At 43.5% G+C, this 24,450-nt stretch overlaps 1 protein-coding gene across 4 annotated transcripts in view; it reads right to left on the reverse strand.

The window, feature by feature from the left end:
* Window positions 1-19,839, reverse strand: part of SFSWAP (splicing factor SWAP) — a 154,452-nt gene extending 134,613 nt beyond the window's left edge. Inside the window, exons 1-5 of one of the 4 annotated variants that reach the window (XM_088482091.1) lie at window positions 19,396-19,479; window positions 10,969-11,105; window positions 10,390-10,559; window positions 9,794-9,934; window positions 4,120-4,196 (exon numbers count right to left, since the gene is read on the reverse strand). In XM_088482091.1, coding sequence (XP_088338217.1) covers window positions 4,120-4,196; window positions 9,794-9,934; window positions 10,390-10,559; window positions 10,969-11,024 — 444 coding nt within the window. In that variant the 5' untranslated portion in view covers window positions 11,025-11,105; window positions 19,396-19,479. Of the gene's footprint in view, window positions 1-4,119; window positions 4,197-9,793; window positions 9,935-10,389; window positions 10,560-10,968; window positions 12,075-19,395 lie in introns of all 4 variants that reach the window. The other 3 variants (XM_088482092.1, XM_088482090.1, XM_088482093.1) reach the window with 3 other exon arrangements.
* Between the last annotated feature and the right edge of the window lie 4,611 nt (window positions 19,840-24,450).

A 24,450-nucleotide genomic window follows, 5' to 3' on the forward strand; every position in this document is an offset into this window, starting at 1 on the left:
TTACAGAACATGTCTATTGAGTGTCTCTCCCCATAACACTGTCCAATAGTGAAAATGTTTCAGACGTGAAAATAGTTACTACTTATTGTTTTTAGCATGCAAAGAACGGATAAAAGTTTTGAACGATTTGAACGATTTTTGACTGCATTAAAATGAATGGAATCGTCCAAGTCTGACTGCAAACACATTAGATGTCAGATATCGTTATCTGACAAACGGGAACGCGCATCGTTGATCGTCCATCGTTCAGGCATGTCAGATATGTCAGATTTTCTTTCAGATATGAACGACTGAACGATTTTTAAATCGTTATCGTTCATATCTGAAGGAAAAATCTGACCGTGTGTATGCAGCATTAGGCTGCAACATGTCACTCAAAATCCACTCTCTCAACTGTCATCTGGACTTCTACCCTGACAACTGCAGGGAGTGCCAAGCACGGTGACCAATTCCACCAAGACATTTCAGCAATAAAAACGATAAAAGATATCAGGGCTGATGGAACTCTTCTATGCTTGCTGACTTCTGATATACAGTGACACAAGATGCTCCAGAAGAGAAGACGTACAAACCACAAGCAAAGAGAAATCGCTCTCATGAATAGGCCATTATTTGGTATAGTACTTTCAGTTGCTGTATGTAGTTTAATTTTCTGTTCTCATTTGCGATTGATTGAACCAACTGTTATTTATGTTGTACCAAGAAAATATCAGATATTAAAATTGCTTTTCACTAGGACTATATTACTGCAGTACCTCTAGCGCAAGTAGTGTAGCTCAAAAACTGGAACTACTGAAAACATGCTGAAGTCAATCATTTTTTTTCTTGACCTCAAATTACTCAAGTATGACAATTTTTAGAAAGGAAACAAATTAAAAGTATTTCTTTGTTGTACAGTGTAATCTAGTGTCTCTAGCCAATGCAGACATGGCAACACTAATTTCAGTGTTGTTCCTGAAGAAAAATTAAGCTTTTTGAAAGAATTCTCACTCCTCCCATACCTGGAGTCCCCTATCATCAAGAATTGCAGTACTAGCAGACATGCTAGCAATGGCTAAATCCACTTTAGGGAGCAAACAATTGGTGCACTTACTCAGCCCTAGTTGTACAGTAAGTGCTAGTCTTACTACTAGACTGACTTTTCCACCAGTGTCCATTCCTTATAGATAAAATTCTTCATCACCTGATGTACTGGGAAGACTTTTTATATATATGTTCCTCATTGACGTCATCTCAATTATTCCCGTAGAGAGATGTAATACAGTTAACATTTTAGGTGTTGCTTTAATGTCTCTAAATGCATTACTTCAGAGTGCTATTTTAAGTACCTTCCATACTTGTCTGGAATCTTGCTTTTTTTTTTACTCCTTGTTTAGCTTTAGCCTAGAAATTATACTTAGCAAGAAATGATCCTTCATGCAAGCAGTACTGCAGAAAGAAACGCACTATAACCAATAATTCCAGTAGTACAATACAAAGCTCCTTTAATTTAGGCTCCTACCTTGAGCAGATGCTCTTCAGATGTGTGAAGCTGAATTCAGATTCCATTCTATGTTCTGATGCCACATTCAATTTTCCAGCATGCACAATATTAGCAGGGAACAATATTTAACAGTTTATAATCCTCTCTCTCACCAGATCCTCAGAATGCTGCACTCTCCTATGATATGGTGCGCGTACAGAAGTGGGGAGTGGGAGTTGGAGGACCTACTCTACTGGGGACTACTACTTGGGGGGGGGAGGGGGGGGGGGGGGGAACTACCACTGGGGGCATTATAAAAGGGGCCTACTAGAGGCACTGCACTCGGGGGACCACTACTGGGGGCAATAATAGGAAGGGCCACTACAGGGGGCACTGGATAGGGGGGACCACTACAGAGTGCCTGCATAAGGGGACCACCACTGGGAAAACTGCATGGGGGGGGGGGGGGGGGGGGGAGGTGCGAATTCGGACTACTGCTAGGTCACTATATAAAGGGCACTGCATGGGGGGGGAAGTGGGGACTACTGGGGGCACCATATAAAGGGCACTGCATAAGGGGATTCTGCTACTGGGCGCACTGCATTGTGGGGACTGCTACTGGGGGCACTGCATAAGGGGGAACACTACGTGGGGCACTGCATTTGGGGGACCACTACTGGGGGTACTGAGTAAGGGGAACTAATTGGGGGCTGTATAAGGGGGACCACTACTGGGGATACTGTATAAGGGGCACTACTGTGGGCCTACATAAGAGGGACCACAACTGCATACTGGGGGTACTGTATAAGGGGTACTACTGGGGTTAAGGTGCATATGGATAGGAATGTTCAGCGTGAAAATAAAGGGGTGTGTCATGTTGACACGCCCCATTTTTAAGTGACCACGCCCATTTTTTTTCTTATATCGTTGTGTTAGGGGTGGGGGGCTCAGTTTTCAAATTTGCCCTGGGCTCCAAATACCCTAGTTACACCACTGGGACAAACAAACACAAACCTGTTACCCACTACATACCTGAACCCAAGGATGACAGGTAAGCACAATTACCTTCACTTTACTACATTTCTTTCTGAATTTCCTAACAACAAACTTTTGACTTAGGGGTGCTGTGAAAACAATTCTGATGCACTAGGGCGCCGCGATTCAAAAAAGTTTGGGAATCACTGGGCTAGTCAATTGCAGTCTGCACTTAACGCAGATTTTCTGTTAGCACCCTCCTGAGGATCAGACACAAATCCACAGTAAGTAGTAGGGCTTTCTGCCCCTATCACGGCTGCTGCAAAAAAGTTAACCCATAGCCCTAGGCACTTATGCCAAAATCTATGGGTTAGCAACGGATTTACCAGTCGTAAAGTCATCCAAAAGGCTACTAGAACTTATCCTGGCGCAGTAAATATTGAGCTAAATTGAATTCAGGCCCTTTGAATGCTGGTTTGTTTATTGTTAATCATTTTGACTAACAATAGCCTAATGTGTATCAGCATGTACATTTGTGTAACAGAGTTGATATATCGGTCTTCCCCCCAGGCTGTTTTCTGCAGACGCATCGCCCGGCACTTCCCCCCGCCGCATTCCCGGTCACCCTCCGCCTCCTGGTGTGGAACGCTGGCCTCTGAAGCGGCCGGAGGCTAAAGAAGCCTCCGATCGCTTCAGAGGCAAGCGTTCCCAGTGATGCACTGCGCGGGTGACGTCAGATCCAGTTACAGCGAGGCAGAGGGAGTGGGAACGCCGCTGCCGAGCATGTTCAGGTAAGTTCTGGGCTGGGGCCAGTCTGGGGGCACTGCATATGGGGCCAGTCTGGGGGAACTGCATATTTCAAGTTTAAATCATTCTAAAAGGTCAGGGTTTAAAATATTTGATTAGTGCGAAGGCCCCATTCGGCTACTTCTTGATACCACCCGGCTGGAAAATTTTCTGGGAAGAACACTGTATATTATCATTTTGACAGCTGGTGTGTTAATAGTTAACCTTTTGCCCAATAAGGAGCATAGTGGGTGCACAAGGTACCTTTGTATGACAAGGGGGGTATGAGGCCATCTACCACAGCAATGCAGTGATTAAAGCTGTGTCAACATAAAATCATATTTAACTGATGAAATGAATAGCATAAATTGTCAAGCACCCAACAGCTAATCCGCATCCATGGTAATGAAACCATTTGCCATAACAAGGATGCAAGTAATAATCCACTGTTTACTGTATGACAAGTTCTAATGGTGTAATGGAAATGACTTAAAAACAAAAAAAATTTTTTTTACCCAAAATATAGAAGCATTATTTTTTGTTACTTTGATTGTTTTTAGAAAACTCCATACCTTATTGAGCAGAAGGGTTATAGTTTGGAAAACAAAAAACAAACAAACACACACACTGCTCACTGGTCGTTAATTGATTTACAGAAGCACATTCTAGTGATACTTGTCTGCATTTTGTATGCTTTACTGTGCATTGCATCCTCACTGGCCAACTGATTCTATTCTGTGCCTCCCCCTACAAGACCGTTATTAATAACAAAGGCCTAACAATACTTGCACAACATCTTTGTGAATTTTAACTTTTTACACATCTCACTGGTAGGAACAAAAAGGTGTCTGGATGTAATCCATCTATCATAAGTACAAGATTAATTCCACACTTACCAGCTCCACGTCAGGGGGCACATTTAGTCCTTCTGGTGCAATAAAAGGTTCCTCATTATCTTCAAGATCACTTGAATCTATAACATAAACAGCATTTAAAAAGGACCGTATTGAAAGTATTTTAGAAATACAAAATCTGAATACAGCATAACTGCTAAATATGCAACTGAACATTCAGGATTCTGCATTGTTCTAGGCCAGTGGTTCTCAACTCCAGTCCTCAAGTAGCCCCAACAAGTTATGTTTTGTGGCTTTCTTTAACCATGCTTCGGTGAGTTAAATCCATTTTGCTGGGGCAGTACTTCTAGCGCCTGCTTCTACAGACAGAAATCCTGAAAATATGAACTGTTGGGGGGGGACAGAACTAGAGGGTTGGAGTTGAGAACCACTTCGAAAAAAACCTTACTAGCATTATGGAACTTCTGTTTTGACATGGCAAATCAATATCATGTAGGATATATCTTGTAGATTATATTTGTTTTAGAAATCATTGTTGTGCAAATGCACTATGTAACTCCGTAAGAAACATATTCAAATACATGAAGTTCTTAGATAGACTCGAGCAATCTTAAGCATGGACCTTTTTATAAAAGGTTACATTTCCAGAGTTTTTAAACATACGCACAAAATAGACTTCCGCTTCTTTCCATATACAGATCGCATTGTGCGATTACGTCTCTACACTTGGAAAGACTGAACTAGGAAGGGAACCGGTTGTGCCGGGTACACACTAGACCAGTGGTTCTCAAACTTGGTCCTCGGGAACCCACACAGTTCACGTTTTCCAGGTCACCCAGCAAGGCACAGGTATTTATTACTCACGGGCACATTTTAAAAGAGTCACAGGTGGAACTAATTATTATACTTGTGATTCTGTTAAGAGACCTGGAAAACATGCACTGTTTGGGGTCCCGAGAACAGAGTTTGAGAACCTGTGGACTAGACGATGGGTCGTCCGATCCTGTGGTTCGGACAGACATATCAGGCACATAGTCTAGTGTGTACCCACTATGCGCTCCCCCTTTCCTCCTGTAACCCAGAAAGATCAGCATGCGTGTAGGACAGAGATTGTCATGCAGAGCCATCGAGCCAAAGTCTGTTAGCTGGCCTGCCTCGCTTGTAAAAGCCGTACAACACAAAGAGAATCTGATTTCCTAAAGGAATTGGTACAATCCATGTAGATCCGAAGAGCACAAATCACATCCAAAAGGAGGCTTCACCTGTAGAAAAGACTGGACGACTGAAAGGCCGGAACCAATACCTCTTCATTCAAATGGAACCGGGATACCACTATAGGAAGGACAGCTCTTTCCGGATGAAAGATCAAGAATGGGGAGCAACAGTAAAGTGCTGCCAAATCAGATACCCTGCGGGTAGAGGAAATAGCGTCTTCACAGTCAGCCATTTGAGGTCTACTGAGTCCAGAGGTTCAAATGGAGGAGCATTTAGAGCCCGGAGAACCAAGGACAAATCCCATGGGGCCACCGGAGAGAAAAAAGGAGGTTGAAGGTGGAGAACACTCTGAAGGAACGTTCTATCGTCATCAGGCAGGGGAGCTATCCTTCGTTGGAACCAGACTGACAGCAGAAACCTGAACTCTAAGGAAGGCCAGGAGGAGGCCGAGGTCTAACCCAGCCTGGAGAAAGGCAAGCACCCAGGAAATCCTAAAACCGTTAGGGTCATAGCATCTGGGGGAGCACCATTGACAGTAAGAGTGCCAAACTCTAATAGATACGGGTTGAGGAAGGCTTACACGCCCTGAGCATCGTCTGAACTTCAGAGCTAGTGAAACCTTTGGCTCTTAAGAGGGATGACTCAAGAGCCACAACATCAAAGATAGACGTGGTAGGTCGGGGTTAAGGCGTGGTATGAGAGATTGAAGTCCCAGCTCGCTGCCAGAGTGTTCACAAAGGAGGCTGAGGGGTCTCTGGTCCTGGACCCGTACCTGGGGTCCTACTATTGAATATGGAAAATGTAGGCCAGTTGTTTACTGGTAGTGTCTAATAGCAGGCTCTATTCTAGTGCCTATGTCCATCCTTCAATAGCCTTATCTACCAAGGCTGCGGCCATAGCCAGCCTAGTAATAGCGCCAGAATGCGAGTAGACTGACTTGAGACAAGTTTCCAGTTTTCTATCTGTGGCATCCTTAAGAGAGGATGTAGATTGTAAAGGCAACATAGAGCTTCTGACTAAGCGTGCCACATGCGAATCAACAGTAGGAGGGACTTCCCACTTAGTAGACTCACTAGTAGGGAGTATAAAAAGATGCTCGACTTTTTGGGACCTGGAACAGTTTCCCAGGCGTACCCCAAGCTTCCCCCATAAGCTCAGTGAGCTTGTCTAATTGATGGAATTTAGTCTTAACCACCTTTTGTAGTTTAAACATCAGGGTTTTAGGCCGGTTCATCATAGTCTATATTCAGGATCGATTTAACCGCCCTCTCTAAAGAAGGGACATCCACTATGGAATGACAGTCCTCCTAGCCCGAGGGCGACCAGGGGAGAGAACCTTATGAATCATCTTCCTCCTCAGATAATGCGTCAAAAAGCTGGGTGGACTGAGAGGATGATACAGTCCACCAATGTGCTTTGGCAGCGGTTTGTCCACCTGTAACTTTTGCTGATAGTTCAGAATATGGCTCAAACGTCTGCCACCTGAGTGGGCATAAACATCCATCCAAGGAGGATGCATAGGGGGGTGTAATAGCTGTGGGTACCCCATGGTGGGAGGCAGTGTGGGGGCTGATAAGCGGTCCACTAGCTGTGGCATAACCTGGGGTAAGGACGACACCCAAGGTAGCTCCTGTACAGGGGCTGGTACGGTGGGCTGGAGAGGCGGTACATAACAAATAGCACACAGACTGTCCTGCACGGAATCCTGAGGGTACAAGCACGCTAAACAGAATCTGCAAGTAATCAGCACAGGTTCCGCAGGCTCCTGTATATCCCTGCCTTTAGACATAGTAATAACCAGCCAGCAGCACCAAATCACTGTAAAGCCAGTAATGCAATGCGACACCGTTCACAAATACAGGTAAATGCGAAGTAATAATGAACCCATACACACCTGGTAGTTGAGGGTTAAGAAAGAGCATCAGGGATAGATATATCTGATAGTCAGAAAGTTTAAGACAGTATATCACCACAGCAGAGCTAGCACAAGTCACATACAATGCATATAAATATACTTGCAATGGGCACTGAAGCAAATACTCAAGCCTTAATAGGCTGGTAGGATTGAGCGCTATATAACCTGGCTCCAGGGAGAGGTATACAGGGAGACTGGACCCGAATCTCCTGAGACCTGTAGCTTCAGAAAAGCCCTGAGTAATGGCTACTGAGCATCTCATATAGGGAGGAGCAGCTCAGAGGCGGGAAACCTCTGGTGAGGGATCGCGCTCTGGGCTAGGGGAGGGACTGCCAGGGGAAAGCCTACCTCCCCACTGCTGTATTAACCGCATGGTGCCGCTGGCCTTCAACATGGTCCCTAACGTCAGACTTAACTGCCCTGGTGGTCTAGTGGGGGTGCGAACGAACCAGACGCCCCCATTAAAACGTCCTCCGGCTGGTCTCCACAACCGGAGGTAAGGACTGCATAAATACGGGAGCAAGCGGGGAATCGCCTTACCTGACTTCCCCGTTTGTCCGGCTGCAGCCCTGGGAGTGTCTAGCCAATCCCCACTGGCGACTGCCGCAATCACCGAACCGCTCACCAGTGTTGCGGCACCGGCGGGGGTAGATGGAGCAGTAGCACAGGTGCCCATCAGGACATCTAGCCACTTGCTCTGAAAATATAAAATAAATTAACTCCTAAAAATAAAGCTTGGGGCTGCCGAAGCAGTCCCTGTCTAACGGTGCAACCGGTCCTGCTGGCACCAAATTTAAAACTATCTGCCTTTGGCTGGGGTGTAATGTGGAGGGGGACTGGTGCATCCTGGAAGCTAAAGCTTTGACTGGTGCCCGGATCACTCCAACCACACACCCCCCATGGTATCCCTGTGGATCCCTATGGACCCTGAAGAAGAAAATTACAAAGAAAAAAATATATATATGAAGAACTTTTAGTACCATAAATAGAGGCATTTGTGTACCCACTCTCCTAAATGAAACACAGAGCATTTGAAACACTTATTAGCATATATAGCTCGGCATGTCAGATGAAGTAAAATTTGTTTTGTTTTAATCAATTACTAATTGGACAGTGAAAGTGACTGCAGTGTAAAAAGATGGCATTTACAATTCGCTGTTCTAGTCTGAAGTCAGGGGCAAAGACCAGCACAACCCTGTGTGTCCGGAGACTGCCAGAGTTAAAAACAATATTAAAGAACTGTTGCAGCTTACAAATAATAGAGAACCACATTGTTTACACTTTAAATGTCAAATTTATATAGAAAAGCTATTTATGGACAAGAAGAACGCAAAACAAACAGCTACCAACTCAGCCATATTTCTGCCTCTCTGCCATCAAATATGCTTACATTTGGCCAACTTACAAAAACAAATCTATGCAAAAATATTAATACTAGTCCACAGGAAAATGGGTATTTACTGAGGGTCAATACAACAATTGTTTCCAATGAATACTAATCAGGCAAGATGAAAAGAATCATTCAACCTATTTAAAAAGGCATTATACAGCCAAGGGACATCAATTAAATCCAAGGCATGGGATAGAAAATACTCCATTTCTAAAGTTCAGCTTAATGTTAGTTTTGACTGAGCACCAGTTACTTAGTGGCATAAAACATCACCAAAACTAAAAAAGAAAAAAGTTATGTGCTTTGGGCATACATACAAATGTAAGGTCAGATAGGAAATAGCAACCAGCTTTGTGCACATTAGTCTGTGCAGTTGGAATTCATCAAGCTGTGATATCCTACACACACAAAAAAAAAAAAATCAAGCTCCAGTGCTGCCACAGCAAGAAATAAACCATTCAATGCTGGATGAGTCCAGGTCAATGAGCCGCAGTCTTATCAGTTTTAGCTTTTCACTGCACAAATAGTTATCTAGACCATGAAGGGTACAGCAAAACTCTGCATTGCACCATCGTTAATAAAACCACCTTAAAGATCCGGAATGGCTGTATGAAATAGTTCATCAGCAGTCACACAATACTGTATCAAATAAACCAGTTTATTGGTGCAAAGCAGCTATACATAAATACAATAAAAGATACATTTCAGTTAAACTAATAATCCCAAGTGTCCTTAAGTGCAACCAGTGAAAAAGTCACCTATAAAGCTGCAGCTTGTTTTCCCTTTCAGACTTTCTTCTAAATATTAAGTGGTAGAAGAACGTCTGACATGCCCACTAGTGTTGTCAAACTCACCAACAGGCAGCAGATACTACAGCGAGTCTTCATATGCAGAGGACTTATTGTAACAGGTATATGTAAATACGCTCTGGTGGAGAGTGCATCTAACTATTGCTATAAAAACAGAAAGGAAGTTTGTGAACTTTTTTCCTCTAGAATGCATACTAGAACCAAGGGCGGGCCTATCTTTTAAAAGAACACAAATAAAATATATTTATTCATTGATGCATTTGAAGGCCATCAAAAATACTTTGTATACAACCTTATCTTAATAAAAGCAAATTACCCTTACTTAACTTTAGCTGCAATTTTCCTGTGCCTGGTACAGTAATATATTGAACTAAAGTAAAAATGTACCTTTGTCATCTTTGTCTCTTTGTGGTTCTTCCTCCTCTGTGGGTTGCGAAGGATCGTAATAGTCACTTTTATATTGAAAACCCACAGAATTATACATTCCATCTTCTGCCAAGGCTTCACTTAGCCGCTTATATTCTTCCTCTTGAAGGAAAATACAAACATATATTAAAATCCTACAAAGCAAAACAGGAAATAAAATAAAGATGCAAGACACTGCATGAAAACCATATTCCTACCGATAGATTTTTGACAAACAAATTTTTTATTACTAAAGAATAGGAAAAAGGAGAATTAAATTCTAATAAGCATATTTGGGAGAACATAGAGGACAAAAAGTTAAGGATTCTAAAAATGTGAGTGCAACTTGCTGATTTTTAATTAAATAAAGGGAGTATATTCCAGTGTACTGAAAGGTCAGGCTCTACAAATATAACTATCCTGTGGGTCCACATTCAGAGAGCTGTTTTCCACTCCAATGGGTACTGTCAAATAGATAATATCAGAAAGAGTGAGTATAAAATAAGCAAAATTCCATTCATCGTTTTAGATTAAAAAATATATATTTATTTAGAAATTATATTTAATTGTTGACGTACCTTGCCTTGCTTCCTCTTCCAGCAAGTCCGTATGCAACGCTAAATACCTCTCTTCATCACACACAGCCTCAATGCGAGCCTCCTCTTCAGATAAATTGTAGTTTCTATTCCATGAGTTGTGCTCTGCGTCATATTCAGAGAGGTCATGTAGATGACCACGTCCATCATACCTGCAAAATGAATATAATGGTTAGCACAATGTACTTAAAACTGTAGTACTTCACTCTAAAAACTTACCTGTCTAATCTGTCCTGCCACAAAACTGACCCAGTATAAATATGTTGTATTTTCTGAAAATACAGGTTCTCTTACTTATGTCAGCTTTGGATATGTTGAGATGTATACTGTTTACACTACTCAACATAATAGTAAAACTTAATAAATCTAGTCTGAAGATTTTGCTCATTTAGAAATAACTCAATGGTAATTCTAATGTCAGAAGTCCTGACGGCAATTTTCTTTTATAAGTTCTTACCGTTTGTTTTCCAACCATTTACTTAGCTAAAAATGTTATTTGCAATTTTTGAAGGGTCTGGAAACTTCTAATTTACATTCACACGAACCCGAACACATAAATACCTATCCGTAAGAACCAAAGGCTGGAAATTTTCTCGCTTCATTCTGCTAGTCCGCATCTCTCAGCAGAAATCTTCACCGCAGATACGTAGATCTCTTGGTGGTAATATCATGGCTAGGCCCGACCCTTAGCCAAACGGCTGAGGAAATAAGTTCTGGTTATGTAGTAGAGAGACACACATACATAGCAACAGAAACATACGCATGTAGTTTAAGGAGGCTTTGTGGGAAAATAAAATAGAAACCAGATAGCCACGACTATTTGCTCAGGAACCATGTAACTGACAGCTGTCTTGGGATCACAATAAAATAATTTGTTTGAAAATGTGGTTCAACAGATATCCAATATACATGGAACAAGCTAGATGTTATATCTGTCTGTAGTTCCTCATAAACACATACACTAATAGCTGATGCAGCAATGAGCAATACAACTGCAGAATGGATAAACATGATAATGTAACTAAGTTCTCCTGAATTAAAGAGGTGTTAAGACAGCAAACAGTCAAAAATGACAGAAAAAGTGTAACAAAAACCTCCTTAACTTACAAAACTATAGCATCTCATTTAAACTGAAGGACTGTTTTATGCTTTCGCAGAACATGCTATAAACACATTAAGTAATCATTGGCACTTAATGGTGTTCACATCAGCAGTAGATGTCCACTTGGATTTAACAAAAAAAAAAAAAAAATGAATATAGCCTTTAACAAAAGGATAAAAAGAAAATTCCAAATATATTTTTTCCAAGTGAATCTCTGTAGGTTGTCCCAGAAATCCACAAGAGGATAACCACCCAAGTAAGAACTGTATTCCCTACCACTCAAAAATAAACAAACAATCAGAATCCAGAAGTATCACTAAAAGTAGTTAAACTTTAGGAGGCCGTTCAAGAAAATCTAGGGCTTACCCTTTCATTGAGCCAGGTAAAATTACCTAGCGGCAGACATTTTTAATTGCTGCTTAAAAAAAAAAAAAAAAAAAATCAAATATGTGGGGCTCTCATGAATAATTTATTACTGTATCTTTCATCCCACAAATGACAAACAAATTGGTGCCCCGGGATGCAACGGGACAGTCCATCGATGAAGGCTTCCTCCTACACATTACTGAAAACAAGTAAAAGCATGAAATAAGTACATCATTAGGTGTCGTACACACAGGCATTAAAATTAAGTAACAAAATGTACATTTAGCAGAGGTCACTAAAACCTAGTAAAATGCTCTCACACAATAACGCTCTAAAAAATAAATAAGATGCACCTGTACGCACACATCGCTGGCAAGCATTAGCTTTGCATCAAGTCTATGAAGACATTGACTGCAGCATTAACAAATGTTAAATGTTTAGTCATACATAATGAAGTTATTTTGGAATGCTCATCCAGCACATATGAAAGCACTATAATAGCATATACTCCAACGCAGTTTTAATTAAGGAGTCTTTAAGCTCTCCTGATGCAGGGCTAAACTACCTACAAATCAAAAAGCGTTGTTTTTCAATGCCAGTGTGTACGTAACTTAAGCTCAAAACAGCAGAGCAATCTTGCATTAAAAGGGTTAAAAATCAGTTCGCGTTCTGGATGTAAATGAGATGTTTATGCTGCAAAATATTGCTCTAGAAAGTCAGTCAATGCTGAGTATGACTGTGAATTTCCAAAAACACCCAACCTAATCTGTGGCATACAACTACACGTAAAATAAAAAAAACACATTATTTGTAAAAATGGATTACATCAAACTAGTCTGGGGTGGAACAATGTGTCAGCCATAAAGTTCATTCTAGCATTATGCACCTGTCACAACACGTGCAGTTGCTCCCTCCTGCCTGGGGTGTCGCTCTCTGCTCTGGTGCTAGCACACTCAGCTGGTGCAACAACTGCTGAGTAATGGTGCATGCACACAAGACGATCGTCAATGATAACAATATCGTTGAACGATCTCCCGGGTGTGCTGGATGATTGATACCGATCATCCAGCACACCACCAACCCACCGACAGCCAACGACCCGCAATCAACAATCACGGGTCACAATAGTAACCTGGTCGATATTGACCAGGTTGGCCTACACGCACGGTCGATGGATGACTATCTTTCGCATCGCAGGTCATTGGTGGGTTGGAAGCACCGAAAAATGCACGATATGATCGATATCGTTAATATTGTGCATTTTAATCGTACTGTGTATACACACCAATACAGACCAGAGTGTGTTAGAAGCACCAGAGAGGAGAGTGACACCCCAGGCATGAAAAAGGAACTTCACGGGTTGTGACAGGTGAATTAACACTGCATACTGAAACAGTGACTTTCGCATCCTGGACTTCTTATTGACCACTCCACTAGACATACTTAAGGGAATTCAACTGTTGCTCCGATCAGGCACGAGTACCGCAGGTGGGCATTGCCTGTTGCACCCAAATGTATTGGGTTTAGCCGCATAACACAACTAAACCCATCTATAGACCTGGTTAGAGCGCCCAAGCGACTGACTTTCTGCAGATTTCTGCTTGCCACCTCAGGAGAGTGCGAGCAGAAATCAGGGTGCCTTCGGCACTCGCGCTAAATCGGAGCAGCAATTTGATTGCCCCCTCTATGGGTCGAATTCAGAGGGGAAAAGCCGCGATCTGCGAAAAGCTCGATGATTTTGTCTCATTCGCCTGTTTGGACTCGATATTTTCGCCCTGCGCGTCCCCGCTTATCTCCCTGTTCAATTCCACAACAGGCAAAAAACGCAGTTAGGTAATGTAGTGAATAACGAAACTAGCAAAAAGGACAGCAAATTTTGGGGCAATCAGTCTGTACCCCATAAAGTCTCACTGACCCTGGTAATCAATAAAGAAGAGTAATAATAGCCCTAATAAAAGTATTTAGTGATGCCATATTGAATCAAATTACTGTTATATGCATGTTTGCATAATTGTGGAAAAATTATATAAAAGCAATGTTTGTGAAAAATAAGTACCACAGTTAAATTTGGGGTACATGTAAATGGGTACTAGTATATTTGGTGTCTCTAAAAGTGAAGATTTAAAAAAAAAAAAAAAAAAATCTCCCCAAAATACACCTGCTGCAGACTCCTGCAAACTTAAAAACACCTGTCTCGACCTTAAAGCCCCTCAAAATACCAGGTCCCATACTGTTTACCCATTTTCCAACACTTTTTACATCAGTGTTCTCCCCAGGCCATTTTTTCCGCGGGCGCATCGCCCGGCAGAAACAGCCTGTCGCCTGGCACTTTTCCCCGCCGACCCCCGCTGTGGAATGCTGGCCTCTGAAGTGACCGTAGGCTAAAGAAGCCTATTAACACTATTAAACCTCGGGGCACTGCATAAGGTGCCAGCCTGGAGGCACTACATAAGGGACACTATTAAACCTGGGGGCACTGCATAAGGGGCCAGCCTGGAAGCACTACATAAGGGACATTATTAAACCTGGGGGCACTGCATAAGGTGCCAGCCTGGAAGCACTACATAAGGGACACTATTAAACCTGGGGGCACTGCATAAGGGGCCAGCCTGGGGGCACTACATAGTGGCACTACTTCAGCCAGGGGGCTATGCATAAGGGCAAAGTTAAACTACAGGGGGCACTGTATAATGGGCACTTTTGTCTGAGAGCCAGTGGGAGAGCAGCCCGAGACCTGGCGGGCTGGATTGGTAAGGGAGATAACCCTTTTCCCGGCGCGCGCATAATTGCGAAGGCCCCCACCCGGCTTACTTTTGGATGCCACCCAGCTGGAAAAAAATTCTGGGGAGAACACTGTACATTTTTGCCCAAAAATGACAAGTCGTTTTTCAGGTGTTTTGCCTTATTAGTCATGGGGGGGGGTCCAAAAGGTTCTGAATCAAGTCCCCACATTTGTACCCCAAAATAGAGATTTTGCTCCTACATTTGGCCTGCCTTTGGGTGAAGAAACTTGTTCGCCTGTTTTTGCCTAAGGAATTTTCACGCAGACGAAAATGTCCTGGAATTGAATAGGGCGAGAAGCGGAAAACAGGCAAAAAGCCTCTAATTGAATTCGGCCCTATGTCAGAAAAGAAGAAGATTGACACTAACACTTAAGTCCTTAGATCATACTAACAATAGTCTACAATTACAGAAACTGGTTTAACAAGTAACTGTTCCCAACAGGGTCTCCAAATAAAAATGGACAATTATGAGCCCCATATTCAATCAGGAGAGATGTGCGGCTGAAATGTGAGGCTGTGCACATCACTTCTAACTATGATAACCCAATATAGCAGATTTTCCTGCCCACCTATGAGATGAAAAGGCTATTTTTGGCAAGATGGCAAAGAAACCTTGTGGCCATGGCTGCCTAATGAATATCACTCATAGGGGGAATTCAATTGTTTTTGTGGCGCGTGCTAATTAGTGGGTGCCTGACAAAGCAATTTAATTGTTGCTCTATTCGGGCACGAATACCATGGCTGCACACATTTCAACGTCTTAAGTAATGAGCATCGGAGCAATTCAATTGTTTGTCTGATAGACGCCCACTAGCTGCTGCAGACATTTTTTTCTCGCAGCCTCCTGAGGTGCGAGAAAAAATGTGTGCAAAGTCCAGAGCTTGGGTGCACAAACAGCAGTATGGTCGCCCAAACCAGGAGTTTAGACAGATTTATCCGTTTTGAGAGTCTAAAACTGGCGCGTTAAACACTAGTGGGTGTCTATTGGAGAAACAACTGAATTGCTCTAACACACAGGTTCTCAAACTCTGTCCTCAGGACCGCAAACGGTGTATGTTTTCCAGATCACCTCACAGAATCGCAAGTGAAATAATTAGCTCCACCTGTGGATGTTTTAAAATGTGTCAGTGAGTAATGAGTACACCTGTTCACTTGCTGGGTGACCTGGAAAACATGAACCGTGTGGGGTACTGAGGACCGAGTTTTAGAACCACTGCTCATTAGTTAATAAGCACAAAAAAAAAAAAAAATGTAAGCCCCCCCTCCATGTCTTAAAAAGAACTATCATAAAAATTAGACTTTACTGCCAAATACGCAATTCTTGAGTATTAATTATGTTCAAAAGTAATGAAAATCTCTCAAACTGGAGAAAACCCATGCTAAAACCCTGAAGATATTGGTACAATAATCTCTGCTTTTGCTGGCAATAAGTGACATTACCACTCCTTAGTGGTAACAGGAGTTTAATGTGTTTGGATGGTTTAGAGACGTGGTCTCTGAGGTTTTGGACACAGATTGATTGACAGTCAGGGACAGTTTGTGGGAATTAGCGGGGTGGGGGGTGGCGATTGAAACGCAGATGTCAGTTTTGTGGGCATCTCAGCCAGTGACTGTGAATTTGTGATTAATGATCCAGTGTCTTCTGAGAGGCAATCTGAGTGACCATAGGGTTTCCTAAGTCGTCCGATACTGCAGACTTGAGACGTCGCTAGTGGGCATCTCAATACAAATACCGGCGGCTGCGGCATTTGCATGTTTTCTCACAAATACTGCGCACGTGATCGCAGCCGCAATGCGATTTGCGTCCACCTCTGAATCAGGCCCAGAGGCTCAATACAAGTCAATTATGTGGAAACACCTCAGTTGCACAATCAAGTCATAAAAGTGAATGGGCAGTATTCAATAGTTTACAGCCACCTACGCGCTCGACGGAGCTATTCAATTGTTACTCCTGTTGGGCGCGATCAGCTGCCAGCACTGGCATTTCAGCTCGCACCCCCTTGTGATATGTGCGAAAAATTACCCGTTTGGGCACCCAAATTGCACTTTTCACAATCACGCCCAGCACTTTGGTCTGGTGTAGCCATTTTACGCGGCTAAACCCGACCTCACTGGGCACGATCGTCGCAAAAAATCTAATCAATTGAATCTCTCCTCGCGATCTCCTATCACTTTAGACGGGAGATCGGGCACAAGAAAACTACTGAATTCAGCCCAATACGACTTCTATGGCCATATGAATCTGTAAATTATATTTTGGCACAATGTTAAACACTTTTCATGTCTTCATTTACTTTCTTAGCATTATATAGACATTATGCCATTGTATAATAATACAGTAACTTATTTCTGCTTGATCTACTTGAAAATGTACAAGTACTGCAAAATGCAGTTTTTCATTAATATTTTTGATAGGTTTAAAACAAACTGAGTTAACCAGTTTGAGAAAAAAAAGCTATTTAAATTATATACTAAAAGTAAAAGAACATATTAATGTAACATAATAGCCGTTAGCGGTTACGAATCAAATGAAAAACAAACAAATATGTAGGATAGGATAGCAAGTTCATTCATTGCCAGCCTTTGACAAATTCTCCAAAGTAACAGAAAAAAACATTACATGCCAACTACAATTCACTCTTGTGGGAATTATTTATTTAGAATATATGTAATCAATGTATTTGAAAAGGACAACATACTTAAAAAAAGCATACTGCTCGCTACTACACAATCATATTTTAATTTTCAGTTATCAATATATGTTATATAGAAATAGTTATTTATGGACTAAAAGTCTAGAGAGAAGAATGCTGACACACATACCACATTAAGTGTTACTTTAAACCTAAAAAAAACAACAACATTGTATAGGTTGCTAAAATCCCAGATACTTGCCTACTATACAATCTACAGTACATACATTCCTCTATGGACATTCAGATTTTATTGTAGTCTAATAGGCCTTATGTTGTCACAGAAGCATAACTTCAAATTTCAGAGCATCTTAATATGCTACAGACTTATACTATATATTTAGTCATTTAAAATGCAGCGAAATGCAATAAATAAGATGAAAAGTATATGGTTTTCTCATCAAAAGCATTTCCTATACTAGCCTGTAAAGTGCTAAAAAAAAAAAAAGTTTGCATACGTCAACCCGGTGTGAATCTTGATATAATATATGGCCTGTGAATAGAGTATTTGAATAGGGCACTGCACATCTTAAGAACGTAAGTAGTTTGGTGGTTCCCATCATTCTGATAGTGTGCCATTTTTGGTGGGGGAAGGGGCAGGAGTTTCAGATGGTTTTAAACCATTTTAATACATAAAACAATACTAAAAGTAGATCTGTGAAAAAGAAAATTGTTAACTTAGCAATTAAAATGGAGCTTACATAGCACATTTGCAGTAGACCATATAAATTCAACAACTACTCATCCTATTAGGAAGACAATCAAATGTGTAAAAGCTGGCCACACAACTAGTTTGCTGGTTGGAAGCAAATTCTGGTAATGTATTTAGTGTTCACTCTAGGTCCGACGCCAAACCTAGAGAAGGAGCACTCTGGAGTGTGCCAAAGGGAACCTTACTGCGAGAAAAGGGAGTACGTCTTTAAGATGCGTCCCCTTTTCATCACTCTTGGGGGTGCCCGGCACTTACAGACATGCCGGGCTGCCCCCAAGCTCTCCCTTTTCTGTGAATAGATGACGGGCGCATGCACCCGGCATCTATTCACCGATGGTGATTGCTACACCGCAATTTTCCCTACCCACAGGACGCTGCGGCCCATGGTTGAGGACAGCACCCAGCAGGCTGTTTTATTGCTGCCAAAAGGGGCAGGGCACATTCTACCCCTTTGAAATTGGGCAGTTCACGTTGTCCCGCTAAAACAGCCTAGCGGGGACGCTAGTATTGGAACGAATTACAATTGGCCATTTACTCCTAAACGCCGGAAGATAGACAAATCTGGTCAAACAAGTTGGTGGAAACAAACTAATTTAACCAACCGTTTTCTGCCATTTCCCAGAGTTTGGGAGCAAACATCCAATTGTCATTTGCTCCCATACATTACCAGATTTTTGTTCTAACAAGCCAACTAGTTGGAATTTGTGTAGCCAGCTGTATACAGTTTATTTAGCAGCTTTGAATAAACCTATTTTAGAAGAAGACAGAACATAAAACACTTGGAAAACCAAATACAATTCAACAATAACCTGTGCACATATATTAGTGGGAAATGACAGATACTCAGCACTGCCTTTTACTTTCACATATAGACATAGTGTTGCCGATGAACTGAATCGTAACCATTCCCCTGCAAGACTCTGGGCTTATTATCCCATCACTGGTAGAAAGGCCTCACAGCAATGTCACTGAGCACAGTATGCAGAGAACAAGCAGAGATGGTTCTGCACGTTATTTCCCAATCAGGTTACACAAGTAGCCATCAGATGACCTGCACAATATTATACAGCGTGTGGCTGGAATATTGCATATATTCGGGAACATAAGTGGCCATGAAAATACATGGTCTCTTCTGTATATGTATGTAGCTACAGTAACATGTGTAGAATTAGATCCGTAAATACATGTACAAGCACACATACAGGCGGCAGACATGTGCATGACAGGGCGCTGCAGGCCAGTCTAGCTGTGGAGGGCTCAGTGTAGCCACTGGAAACATAATACATCACACACTGGGTTACGTTAAGCAATATTCATAAGCGTCCAACCGACCTATCGATCAGGATCTGGGCTTCTCCCATCCACGGAATGAGGTGTCTCCCCTGCTCGTGGAACGTCGCCTTCTCATCGTCCCGGAACAGCTTACACGCGTAGCCGAAGACCAGGAGCTCGGCCGCCGGGGCCTTCCCACTGCTCTTCTTCCGAGTGCTAGCAGGATACATCCCGAAATCCCCGCTCGGCCTACGCTACCGAGGCACAGGCTCAGGCCTTCGTCACTGCAGCAGAGCTCGGTACAAAATGGCGGCGCACAGACTTCCTCTCCTGCCGCTTCCCCGCACATTCGGCCCTACCCTCACCCGCTGCTTCCCGGCCTCCGTTTTACATAAAATAATATGATCGGTATTAGCGTGTCCGGCGCGATAGGAACAAGGTATACGAGGAAGTGTCTGCTTGTTAAGTTCTAGTCGCCTTTTTTTTTATCTGTGAGACGAAAGCGCTCCGGGGACAATTATATCTGTTTCCGCCAATCCCAATATGGCTGCTCCCGTGTGTTGACTGTTGAGATGCTGTGGCTGGTGTGTAGCTGTTAGAGTTATGCTGGTTATAATATAATTAAAGAGAACAACCAACTCCAGCAGCACACAGAGCAGATATATAGGTATTATTATGTGTTTAGTGAGCAGAGACCATTTTGATACTAATCAGTGTTTTTTTTTTTATTTTATCTATGAAAAAAGCTGTCGGTACTCAACATAGAATTACAAAGATTTATAGCACTTTGGATGAGTGCAGATAGTTATTTTTATTAATTTCTGAAATTATTTAACTGATTTCTTCCGTTTCTGGAACTAGTTAACATAATTAGAAACATACTTGTCCACTCCCCCGAAATCTGTGGGAGGCTCCCGTTTTTTCAGGTACCCCCCTCTTCCTGGTGGTGTGGGCAGGATGGGGAGAATTTTCCAGGAGGTCGTGGTTCATGAGTAGGGGGTGACGCCTAATGACGCAAGTCTATGAGAATTGTGTTGTTTGACCCTGCCCCTATTTAATGTTTGGGATTCATTGCATTTTACCATGAAGGGGTGGGACGTAATAACAAGAATAGCCCACATTCTAGTGATCTGTTCCAGGGGGCTTTCAGTTGTGTGGGTGGCATTAATTAATGGGTGCCCAGTGTTGCAATTCAGTTGTTCTGGACTCCAGTTAATTATCGCAGTCTTCACACCCTATTAGACCGGGTTTAGCCGGGTAAAACAGCTAACCCTGTCTAAAGATTAGGACACCAAAACTGCAGTTAGCGTGCACTAGCAAGAGGCTTGATGCACATTTTTGCTCGCACCCTCCTCAGGGTGTGAACAGAAATGCCAGCGCCCGAAAAGAGCAACAATTAAATTGCTCCGTCAGGTGCCATTAAAAAATATCTGCCCCAGAGTGTGTTCTCACTTTGTAGAGTTTTGTCCAGCTTCTTCCCCATACGCTCGAGTCTTGCTGTGACAAACACTAGGTGTAAAGCTGGGTACACGTAAGACGACCTGTGTATCCAGCCGACCCACAATGCGACAGATGACATATCGTGCAGTCCGTACACCACGCATTCTGGTGAAGGACTGCACGATATGTACATAATTGCAGATGTCAACAATGTGTCAGCCCGTTCCGCCGGATCAGGTGACTATAATGGGTGCAGGGTGTGCGGGGAACATGGGGTTCAGGGGGGCCCCGCACCGCACACCCTGCACCCATAATATTACCTCTCCGGAGTCCCACATCGGCGCGGGGGTCCGGCGCTGTAAAACGACTGAAAAATGGCCGTGGCGGCCATTTTCCAGTCGTTTGCGCATGCGCAGTACAGGGAAAATGGCCGCGGTGGCCATTTTCCCAGTTACCTGTGCATACACTATAGACTCTGGGCACACTCTAGTTCCCAGAGTCTATAACTCCGGCGCTGGCCACGCATAGCTCAGTGCGCTGCCGGCCGCCAGGTGGAGAGGAGGGAACCGTGATGGAGACTGCACACGGGCCCCCCCTCTCTAGAAACGCCCCTGGTCTAATGTGTACCCATCTTAGGGCATATATTTTATTTTCATACTCTTGGAATGTAAATACTAGGTCACAAAGGCCAGATTGAATTAAAAAAAAATACACTAAAACACGGCTTGACAAATAATGGTTGCCATGACGACTAAGATTTTAGTCCTGGCGACTAGATTTTACAAGGGACAGGTCCTTTCCTATGTGTATTTTCATGAATTCCATCTGAAGGGGAAAAAAAACAAGTAGCTAAACGAGGAAATGTATCAAAATTCATGAAGAATGGAGAAGTTGCATATAGCATCCAATCACCTTCTACCCATCGTTTTATAAAATACTTGATAAATGGTAGTTAGAATCTGATTGGTTGCTATGGGCACTTACCTACTTGTCCAGTCTTTGTATTTATTACCAGTTATTTATATAGCGCACACATATTATGCAGTGCTTTACATAGAATATTTGGCCATTCACATCAGTCCCTGCCCCAGTGGAGTTTACAATCTATGTTCCCTATCACATGCACACACACACTTGGGTTCATTTTTGTTGGGAGCCAATTAACCTACCAGTATATTATATTTGAGTGTGGGAGGAAACCGGGGAACCCAGAGGAAACCCACGCAAGCACAGGGAGAATATACAAACTCCTCACAGGTAGGGCCGTGGTGGGAATCAAGCCCACAACCTCAGTGCTGTGAGGCAGTAATGCTAACCATTACACCGTCTGTGCTGTATTTTGAGATTTGATTCCACCCCAACATAGAGGCATTCTAGTTACTAGAGTTGGCAGAATATGGTGCCTTGCGTGTGTACACAAGGAACAAAATCAATGTGGCACCTCCATTTTATGCCCGCAACATTCCGCCAAGTGGGTGTCTGGAGTTCGACCCTTCTCCCTGCTCTGCAGCATTCCCAAAAAAATGAAGAGGAGACTAAATGATACTGGAGCTAAATTAGATGAAAATGTTAGGGTACAAGAGCGCTCGTCGAGCCGTACCTTTCACACTTCCAATGCATACATGAGTCACAATAATGTCAATGTGACTAGTGGACCAAATGCACTACTGCACACGCAAGGCTTCTCTGATGTATATCTCCCACATATGAGAAGCGGCCTCCTATTTGGGAAGAGATGCAGTAGATGCTGGAAATTCATAATTCCATTCCTCTGCAAAGATTCTCTCCAGGTGGAACAGACAGTATCAGCTAATAAGATCTCAGAGGATCCTTCTCACTCCAGGAGTTCGTCTCTCCCTACTGGGGTGACTGAAAAATAATCATCTGTTCAAAGGGTGCCCATTCTGGATTCCAAATTGGGTGCTTCTCACCACGGACACCAGTCGCGGATGGGGGGCAGTGACAGGTCATCACACCTTTCCGGGAAGATGGACAAATCAGGAAAGTCATCTGCCAATAAACATTCTGGAGCTGCGAGCAGTATACAAAGCACTTATGGCACAGGTCAGATCCAGTTTGACAACGCGACTACAGTGGCCTATCTCAATCAGGGAGGCTCGCAAAGTCATGCAGCCATGAAGGCAGTGACAAAGATTTGGGCAGAACGTCATCTACCGGCCATCTCTGCAATATTCATACCGGGAGTCCTCAATTGCGAAGCAGACTTCCTAAGTCGACAGAACATACACACCGGAGAGTGGTCTCTCCACCTGGTAGTGTTTTAGCTCTTGGTAAATAAATGAGGTCTACCAGACATAGACCTCATGGCATCCCGTCACAACCACAAGGTCCCCAGGTATGGGTCCAGGCCCAAAACCCATCATCAGCATTCGTGGACGCACTGGCAGTAAGATGGGAATTTAAGCTGGTGTATCTCTTTCTTCCAATTTATCTCCTCTCAAGAGTCCTCAGGAAATTCAAGCAGGAAGGCGGAACAGTAATACTAGTGGCTCCGGCTTGGCTCTGACATCATTGGTTCACTGACATACAGAATCTATCCATAGACAGTCTGGATCCTCTTCCTCTATGGCAAGATCTGTTAACGCAGGGTCCCTGCCGACATCTGGACTTACCTCGTCTGGCTTTCACGGCGTGGCTCTTGAATCTTCCATCTTAAGAGCCAAAGGTTTCTCCAGCTCTGTGATTGAACCGATGCTTAGGGCACGAAAGCCTGCCGCTGTTCACATCTATTACAGGGTTTGGCATTATTTTGGTCAATGGTGTTCCCACAGGAAGTATGATCCTAGGGTGTTTAGGGTACTAGCTTTTCTCCAGGCTGGTTTAAACCTTGGTCTCCGCCTGGCCACTTTGAGAATGCAGGTTTCTGCATTGTCAGTCTGGTTCCAGAGAAAGATTGCCTCATTACCAGATATTAGAATTTTTTTCAGGGAGTTCTGCGAATTCAGCCTCCTTTTGTTCCACTGGTAGCACCGTGGGATTTGTCATTGGTTCTTAAGGGGCTAGAAGCTCCCCCATTTGAACCTCTGGACTCTGTACACTTGAAATGGTTGACATTTTTTCTCCTCGCTGTCTCTTCTGCATACAGAGGGGGTCATTCAGACCCGCTCGTGAGCGGCAGTACGCTTGCAAGCGGGTCGATGTTCCCCCACTGCGCATGCGCACGACGGAGGGAGCTCCGTCGTGCGCATGCGTGAGACCCGGCGAGCGACGGGCTCTCCATCGCTCCGGGTCTCGCACCAAAGGGGGCGTGCTGTTGATGTTGATTGACAGCACGCCTCTTTGGTGGGCGTGCCGGGGGCGTGCCTGCCAGATGGATGCATTCCCATGGGAACGCCTACCGTCTCAAGCCGGCCCACTCCTGGGCTTGCAGCAGCGAGACCCTACCGCAGGGTCTCGTTGCAAGCCCGATGGTCGCGATGGTCATGACCATCGCGACCATCTTTTTGGCCACTCGCATAAGCTGTGGGTCGTTACCCACAGCTATGCGAGCGGCCAGGAGGCTGCTCCATTTTTAGGTAGGAGGGCCCTGATTCAGAGCGAGCGCTCTGGTCAGAGCGTTCAGCTCTGAATCAGGCCCAGAGTCTCTGATTTGACAGCGCTCTCTTGTCGTTCCCCATTTTTGATTTTTCACCAGGATAAAGCTGTACTTCATAC

This window comes from Taudactylus pleione, unplaced genomic scaffold (assembly GCF_031769625.1).
Source record: "Taudactylus pleione unplaced genomic scaffold, aTauple2 ptg000282l, whole genome shotgun sequence".
Lineage (NCBI taxonomy): Eukaryota > Metazoa > Chordata > Amphibia > Anura > Myobatrachidae > Taudactylus > Taudactylus pleione.